We start from the raw sequence: 9104 nt of genomic DNA on the forward strand, positions 1-9104 counted from the left end.
GCTTCATTGAAGGAAAAAATGCTAACAAAATAAACAGAAAGCAATTACATTCATATGCCACAACTGACGACCATAGATATTCAAAATGCAGATGGGCTAAACGTTACCCAGTGAGCTGCCAGCCAACCCTACGCTCTTGTTCATTGACCCCCCCCCCCCCCAAGTCACTCACCAGGCCAGGCACTGCTTTTTAACGGCAAACACATTCCAAGTCCCATATACTACTGTGTGAAACGTGAGGGGGGTGACCCCAAGCAGACAAAACTAATACCTGCTCCTCACATGGATATTTTGTATTAGTATTTTACATAAAGCACTGAAATATAAATATCCCATGAAATTCAAATAAATATATGGTCACTATCTGCTAATTTTCGTCTGTCAAAGGAAGTTGTGGATGGTAACCCTCATGATGAACGAGGGACTTATTGCAGACAAATACTGAAAAGTAAATTTAATATGTTTGTGTTCACCTTGTAGTATCATCACGAAGCAAAGTACAGCAAAGATTGCATTCCTGTCGCTTCCAGAAAACTCTTTCTAAACGCCTTCATCTCTCCCAACACCAAAACATGAGGCTTTTTGTTTCATGTCAAGTAAAGCTCGCGCTGTGAAATTACATCACTCTTCATTCATTCACTCATTCATGCGTTCCAAATGAAAACCGCCTTCCAGAGGAAATCAACGTGAATCTTTTGTGGCGACATTTTAAACAGAGTCGAGACAACTGGCCACCGGAAAAAAAGACATCGCAGAACCATCAAAGAGTGGAACGTGCGGAGATAAAATGCAGTCAAATCTATACAGTACTACCGAGGTCACAAAGAATGCTCACGAAAGAACCGAGACCAGCGTTAATATTTCTGTGGCAACCGACCAAAAGAAACGTGCAGGCTCACATGCCCACTGTATTTTTTCACCCGCACATTTACGCTGTCTGTACTGACGCGCACGCTTCATCCATTCATGACGCACTTGTTACATTAGCAATCAGAATAGTTTAGTTGAAGGATGGACAGCAGCTGATGTTAAATTGAAGCTCAAGGCAAATATTTCTTTGCAAGAATATCAAGTATGAGCCCACATTGGTCTAAACACGTTATTCTGATTGAGAGCGTGTTTGTGGAATAACATTTAAGATGAATCCGCCCATGTTTTCATTTTAGGGAGCTGCCATTTTGTCAAAATAGCGCCCCCTGCTGTCGACTGAAATTGAAGTACAGTACATGCAATAGAACACTGGAGATGTTAGTTCTGTAGCGTTTTCTCAACAGCTGCAGCTGAAATAAAGCTCTTTACAGAACAGCTAACATAAAATAAGAGTCCGCGATCATCTTACCAAACTCAGAAAACAGCTGAGCCATGATGCTTGCAATGCAAGCCCAAGGGTACCCTGGTGTCGGCTTAATTCGTAATACAGTACACAAATATAACTAAGAATATATTTTTCATACTAGTCGGAGAACATGGAATATACACACATAAGGTTTTTGCCTTAAGTTCGACCCAAGGACACACGTGTGGAAATAATACCCGTCTGCTCATGGATTCCCCCCCATAATGTTCTTCCTTTGATATATTGAGACCCACATCAAATTAACTGCTGGGAGACAGCATATATTTATTACTTCTTTCCCAAATTTGAGATGCGAGCTCTGTTCGGTAGAAGGGAACTCAGTTAGGTAGCTTGTGAGCAATTCTTTAAAAAAATGAAGCTTCTTAAAAAAAATGAAGCTTCAAGGTGTTTACTGCAACGCCCAGTCGAAGTTGACTCTTAAACCAAATGTAAAACAAAAATATTTAGGCTTTGTGTGTTTTAAACAACCCACATTGCTTTGAGTTTAAGCTCAATGCTAACACATAATTGGGAAATGAAATTCTCGAGTGGGTCAACAAATAGCATCTTTGTGGAGGTGGACAACAACACTGTCACCCAACAATGGATATTTAAACATAACAGTCCAACAACAATATAACAAGACTCACAGGCACACATTCGTTATCACCTGTGAAGAACTATTTCATTGCTGAGGAGTGACAGTGTTTAGCAAATGTGGAATAAATAAAGTATACCGTACATTGCATTGGTATGTCAATAATATACTGGCCGCATGTAGCCAAGGCATACACACAGCAAGCGGTGCAGCATAATGGCTGACGAATTGATTGTATGTTTTTATAAATTACATTATAGTTTTTCCTCATTAAAATACATATTACAAATATGTTTTTCGGGCAAGGGAGGAATAAATTATTGGCATCTGTATTCATAACACTGGGGAAAGATGATTATAATTTGGGTGTGGTCACGGAACAAATTCAAGTTGTATCTCAAGGCGCCATTGTATACTGTAGTGTCAGCTTTCTTCTACTTTACATCTGCCGTTACAATATGTGTTTGACTGTCTTGGAATTGTGAATCGTGAGACCAGTGTGGGCAACTCGTATCCTCTTCACACCTTTGTACCAAGAAAAAAAAAAAAAAAAACACAAGAAGGCTTCCTCATTCGAATTTGACTTTACTGCTATTTTCTGCTATGCAATCATTGACGGCATGAGACATGCATAAAATATAAAAGCCACGCGATTGCACTGTAAACAATAAGAAAGCATTGGGGAAAGCAGATGCAGCATTATGGCACTGTTCCTTCACAACATTTGGCAAGTCGCAACTGAATGTTCAATCGCCGCATATGCCCATTTGATCACCAAGGGCCTTGGGCGGAAAAAAATTAAAAAGGCATACTGGTCAACGTGGGCGGCCCAATAGTCCAGTGGTTAGCACATCGACTTCACAGTGCAGAGGTACCGGGTTCGATCCCAGCTCCGGCCTCCCTGTATGGAGTTTGCATGTTCTCCCCGGGCCTGCGTGGGTTTTCTCCGGGTGCTCCGGTTTCCTCCCACGTTCCAAAAACATGCATGGCAGGCTGATTGAACACGCTAAATTGTCCCTAGGTGTGAGTGTGAGCGCGCATGGTTGTTCGTCTCTATGTGCCCTGCGATTGGCTGGCAACTGGTTCAGGGTGTCCCCCACCTACTGCCCGAAGACGGCTGGGATAGGCTCCAGCACCCCCCGCAACCCTAGTGAGGATTCAGCGGTTCGGAAAATGGATGGACGGATACTGGTCAACGTAACATATATGCTTGCGCTCACTCTCACTCTATGTATGGCGCGGTACCAAATGGCCCACTGGCCGGTGGTTGGGGAGCCCTGCACTACACAAAATCCTTTTGAAGACAGTCCACATGAATATAGCTTTGGTTTGTAGAACTGTGTGCTGCGATTGCTTTAAGGCAATATAAGAACAGTTTTGATTTGACACCAACGTGTTTCCAACAACTTCATTCATTGCTTGGAAATACTTTGGTCATTTTTAAATTAAACTGTTCTGCTCGTATTTTATGATGAAACAATATTCTAAGAGAGCTGATGGGACAACGCTTGAATGAATCCTTTACACTACTTTTTTTTCTTTTATCAGCTACATTGTGGGAGTATGAGACTTGAGACAGACTGAGAACTGTTTATGCTATGACTTGGAAAAACATCCAGGAAAAAAAACTGCAATTAGATAAGACAAATCCTGAAAGCATTTTTTGCCACGCTCACGTCCACACGCCGCCTGCAGCTGGTGATGTACCAAATACGCTGAGTTCCAACTACACAACACTGACCATCTGACTCCAAATAGTGCTCGTGACGCCCAAATCAGCTGGGATAGGGTCTAGCTCACCTGTAACCCTAGCGAAGATACACAAACTGGATGGTTTGTAGAAAAACAATCTGTCATATTAGCAACTTGCCCGACTAATCGGCGTCTCGCCACAAGGGAGAATGTCCAGTGTTCATCAGTAACACGAATAAAGTTGCGAGCGCAGACCCCTAAAGGCATCTTCGTGCTCGCAGCCAGCATCGCCACCTTGGAACGACGCTGACTCAGGCGGCACAGCGCCCTCCAGTGGATCGGGCTGGCAAAACTCCACTATGAAGTCCTCCTCAGAGTCCAGCAGCAGTCTCGACCACGCACGCATGTCCAGATGTGCGGCCGTGCCGCCGTATTCCTCGGGCAGGACCGAGCACGGAATGTTCCGGTGGAGGGAGCGCAGGTCTGAGCTGTGAAGCAAGTACTGTACAAATAAACAGAGAACACCACTTGGTCATCACAAACAATTGGAGCGGCGCAAACGCACTTTGAAAATTACATCGTAGAAAAATACTCCTCCTCCCATTCCGTATGGAAATGGGACATTTTTCTCTTTTTACTTGGTCCAGCACCCTTCACACATTTTTATACCTAAAGTTTAGTTTCTACGTCAAATGATATCTCCGTAGCTTGCAAGGAAGGCACCCTTGAGTGCGTGTGCGCATGACTGTCTGGGTACATTTGTGTCATGCTATCTACCCAGGCTACCTTTGTTCAATCGACATCGACATATTGGGCACCCCTGGTATACATGCTTTGTGCTCTTTGTTTTTGCTAAAAATATGTGTTCAATTACATCTGTCTTGTGTCTTTAGATGCTGTATTTCAAGGATTAACTCAACATGTATTGTATTGTAATCACCTCTCAATATGGGTCAGTGAAGAACAGGAGGGATGTACAGTGTACAGTATTGAAATAACATATAGAAGTTCATTATGACTTTTACCATCTCGTGGAAGAACATTTCATTGCTTTGGCTGTCATATCACAGAGACAGCGAGACTGACATAAATACACCATTTGTTGAAAACAAATGATTTTCGGACCAATTGGGTTACCTTTAATAATTTGCTGTGGCATACCTGATGAGTTCACAAAGCATAGTGGTAATGAATGTGACGTGTTTTTTGCTGTTGTTGTTTTTGTTTTTTAAGAAACTACAGCTTGCACTTTCTCCAAATAGTCCTTTGTTGCAACCTATAATGTCTGGTAGGAGTGAGAGATTTGAAAGAGACTAGCTACCCTCTCTGCCATCTTCTCCTTCAGGAATGGCTTGATCACAGCAAAGATGCCTTTGAAAATCCGAGGCTCGTTAATAATGTTGACAGCCTTGATTCGGATTGGGAAGCCGTCCTGTAAATGACAAAAGAAACACTTTTCAGACAAACACAGCCGATACAGATTTGTGTGCAAATATAAGTAGCCAACTGCTGTTAGAACAAAAAGGTGACTAATGACTTGATGAACACTGAACAAAAAGGAAAACGCAGCGCTTTCGTTTTTCTACTCCCATTTTCCATGAGCTGGCCTCAAAAATCAAAGACGTTACCCCATGTTCACAAAATCTCTATTTCTCTTTGACATTGTTCACAAATCTGTCCAAATCTATGTTGGTGAGCACTTCTCCTTTGCCGAGATAATCCATTCACCTCACATGTGGGGCGTATCGGTGATTCTGATTGGACAGTATGATTATTGCACAGGTTGTCATTTTTGAGATCCGCTCATGAAAAACAAAAGTCTTGCGTTGACATTTTCAACCATGATGTATGTATTAAAAAAAATAATAATAAATTTCTTTACCTGTAGAATGCTCACGACCTTTTTGGCGAGAAAAGGACCCGGATTGGAAGCCTGAGACATACCAACGCCGGTATAATCGGCCAAGATAACGATACCATTGACTTGCGTCTCCTCTGGCTGGATCAGCTTCTCCAGCGTCAGATACATGGCCCTCACATTGTCAACAAACGGGTAATCGTTTGCTTTCCATTTTCCTATACGACGAGACGCAACACAAATAGTCTAAACTCTCTTTTAAATGTATTTTATTTAATATTTGTTAATATCTGAAGAACATTTGAATATATGAAGTTACATGATTTTTAATGGGAAATATTGTAACAGTTTTCATCCAATTTGGTGGTCAGACTTTTTGGAACAGGTTAATCAGGAAAACCGAGGTTCCACTCCAGTCACAACAATTCTATCTATTCTTAAAATGTTATCGGTCAATTGTACAGATTTCACATACACTTAAAATGTCATTGTGTTATTTTGACTGGAGGCAGAGAAGATCATAAATTGTGCTTATTATTGTATTTACAATATGCAGGGTGTGGACACTGCACAGAAGGGTTTCTAATAATGAAATAGTATAGTGATGATCATTATCTTTGCAAAGGCCAAACATACCCTCATGTTGTGTGGCCAGTGTAAGTACAGGATATTTAAATCCCCATGACCTCCTCAATGGTGGTTGACAAAGATAAATGAATACATTTGTGCTAATTGATCCTGTTTAAGTTTTCAAAGCAGTTAAAGCGGGCCGCCTTAGGGCAGATACCAACCTGGCCGAAGACAGAGGATGTACCTTCCGTTCGGGTCCGGTCGAGGCAGGACTGTGAGAAAGCCCAAGTCCAGCACATGCTTCACCGAAGACGGCTTCAGGTCATGGAAGACCTCGGGCCAAGCCTTCCGTCCAGCATGGTAATTGAGCAAGAGCTGTAAGGCTCGGTCATAGTCAAACTTCCTGGCCCGCAGGAAGCGCAAGAGGAATGAGTCGTCCAGCCGTGTCCTGAGATTGGGCTGCTCCTGCACATTCCATACAGAAAAAAACAACAAATGCAACTCACAAAAAAACTGGGTGTGATTGTAAACACTATACACATTCGCATTTCTACCACGATTCGTTTGACATGCAGCAAATTGTGAAAATATACCAGTAGTTGTCGCCACACATACCTAAGGACAATTTCGAATCTTCAATAAAGCTCGAATGCATGTTTGCGAGACACATGATGAAGGTGGAGAACCACAGAAAAGCACATAAAGTACGGTCTTCTCCGCGTACAACGGCAAACAGGCAAATTCAATACAGCAGTGCCGGATATATTTTTAAAAATTGAAAACTGGACTGAATACAGGCAGAAAATACCTTTAGTATCATATCTCGAAGGGCTTGAACATCCCGTAGACGCCATTCCGGTTTTTCCTGAAGCTCTTCCCGTGCCTTGGCCACCAGCTCGGGGCTCAGGGTGCAGGTGTAAATTGGTGGTGGGGGGCTCGGGAACCAGCTGTGTTCTAACGGGCTGACTGGACTGGACCGTGGAGCGGCAGACTCAGCCATGGACTGACTGGATGAAGCTGTTAAATTGGGAAGCACCACGCGGTCACACAGTACATTCCAAACACTTCTTGTAAAAATAAACAAATAAAACCAGACCACGTAAGATCTTGCTCACGTTTATTCAAAGTAGAACGGGGCGGTGCAGGTTGAAAGCATCATTCGTCACCGACTGCATGGCTAATTTGATTTCACATGACCCTGAAAATAAAGACAATGCAGCAAAGCTCATGTCAGACAAAACGGATGAACTTGAACTTGTGATTTAAATTGCGATTCGTTTGGTAATCCGTGAATCGAAATACTCACCTTCAATGTTATTCGCGATAACGATCGCAAAAGTGACTGTAATTACACCAGGGCTGTCGGCTACACAGTTAATCATTTCCGGGTAGAAAATAACGCGCTCACATTGGCTAATGTGCATCACATGAGACGGAAGCGATGTTTTTTTATTTTTTTATTTTTTACTGCATTTGACGCAGATTTTTTGTAAGCGCCATTGATACAAAAACACCCTCTCCATTGCAATAAAGATCAACATTTTGATCTACGAAAAAATATAAACATGTTTCCCTCGCTTTTTAAAAACCTATTAGGGCATTTTCTCATATTGCACGAGTTTTTTTGTCGTGTTAAGTGCCGGTTCGTATGCGTGTGTACCGTGGCATTTATCTACACTATATTTTTTCTTGAAAACAATGTGTGGCTGAGGTAATTTTTTCAGCGAGCAGGTTCGTACTGCAGATGGCAGAATTTGACTTGCTCTGGAGCAGACGTGTTGACCCCTACAAATACACGCATCTACCATCAAGGTTTTTTTCCAAGTTGTGATTATATTTGTCCATACAAGTATACCTTCTGTCGTACCTTGGCATTTAAAATGAACATGAAACCTAATAAACATTTTTTTCCATGACGACGTACAGTTAAAAGTGGCAGCCACAAACTTATACCACCATTTTGAAAGGTATTTTCAAACTTGAGAAGTAACTGTCAGCAGTCCCGAAGTCAATGTTTTTTTTTTTAAAATTTGTATGTGCCCTGTGATTGTCTGGTGACCAGTCCAGGTTGTACTGTATACTGTACTGCCATTGTCACCAAGAATCATCCGGGACAGGCTCCAGCACAACTGCCATCTTAATGAGGAAAAGTGGCACAGAAAATGGATGGAGGACAATCTTACAAGACAGTCATCACAGACAGCAGTTGATGATGAGTTCAGGTACAATTATACTCAGTCGTGTTTACATTTACAAGAGCAAAAAAAAGATAATAATAAAAAAATACACCCCACTTTCACGAAAGAGTAGACCTTTCACCATGATTAATTGCCGATTCTTCAGGGTGGCAAAATTTCACTAGTAAGCAAACCCTTGTCTTTTATCCAAGGCTGAGGGGAAAAAATGTTATTGAAGTGTAAATTAACCTGATAGCCCTTTGTATCACTCACTAGGCAAGAAGTCACATTCACTTCCAAAAAAGGTTGGTGACGCCTGCGCTATATGATTTGGACTTTGGACTAATTGCAACCTGAATGGTGTATAAATTATTGTGTATTATTCTTCAATTCATTCATTTTCAAGTGCTCATTCTCATTAGAGTCATGGGTGAGCTGGAGCCTATTCCAGCCGCCATGGGCGAGAGGTGGGGTCCACACTTGACTGGTTGCCAGCCAACTGCACTGGATGCATACCAATAAATGAAATTATCTTTATTAGGGATAAAAGATTTATGCATGGGCAATTTATTTGCATTTTCAATATTCTTTATTGGGGTGGTAGTAATATTGGACCAGAGTGAACATGCCGAGTTGCCAACTAAATCACTCAAATGTGTGTGGGAGATACCTCACTCCTCCATCTCTTCATTTTTACATTTGTCCAATGAATTGTATGGCTGTTTATCAGTCCAAAGGAATCTGTTATCAGTGACCCTATAGCCCTGCCACATTGCACCATGCTTAAAAAAATCTTATTCAAGGTCTGTCCTTAATTTCTTCATTCAGTTTGTATCGTAAACACTTGTGTTTTAAGTATAGACAACTGCAAAC

The 9104-nt window shown here is 41.8% G+C and overlaps 1 protein-coding gene across 1 annotated transcript; it reads right to left on the reverse strand.

The window, feature by feature from the left end:
• Positions 1-2503: 2503 nt before the first annotated feature.
• ttpal (tocopherol (alpha) transfer protein-like) lies at positions 2504-7442 on the reverse strand. Its single transcript, XM_086123027.1, has 7 exons — positions 7361-7442; positions 7170-7252; positions 6863-7071; positions 6276-6519; positions 5509-5702; positions 4948-5058; positions 2504-4128 (listed from the first exon to the last, which is right to left on the reverse strand). Exons 3-7 carry the CDS (start codon positions 7052-7054, stop codon positions 3850-3852), a joined length of 1020 nt encoding a protein of 339 aa, XP_085979153.1. The 5' UTR covers positions 7055-7071; positions 7170-7252; positions 7361-7442; the 3' UTR covers positions 2504-3849.
• Positions 7443-9104: the final 1662 nt, after the last annotated feature.

This window comes from Hippocampus guttulatus, chromosome 1, assembly GCF_054856545.1.
Source record: "Hippocampus guttulatus isolate MCC_2025c chromosome 1, RoL_Hgut_1.0, whole genome shotgun sequence".
NCBI classification, from domain to species: domain Eukaryota; kingdom Metazoa; phylum Chordata; class Actinopteri; order Syngnathiformes; family Syngnathidae; genus Hippocampus; species Hippocampus guttulatus.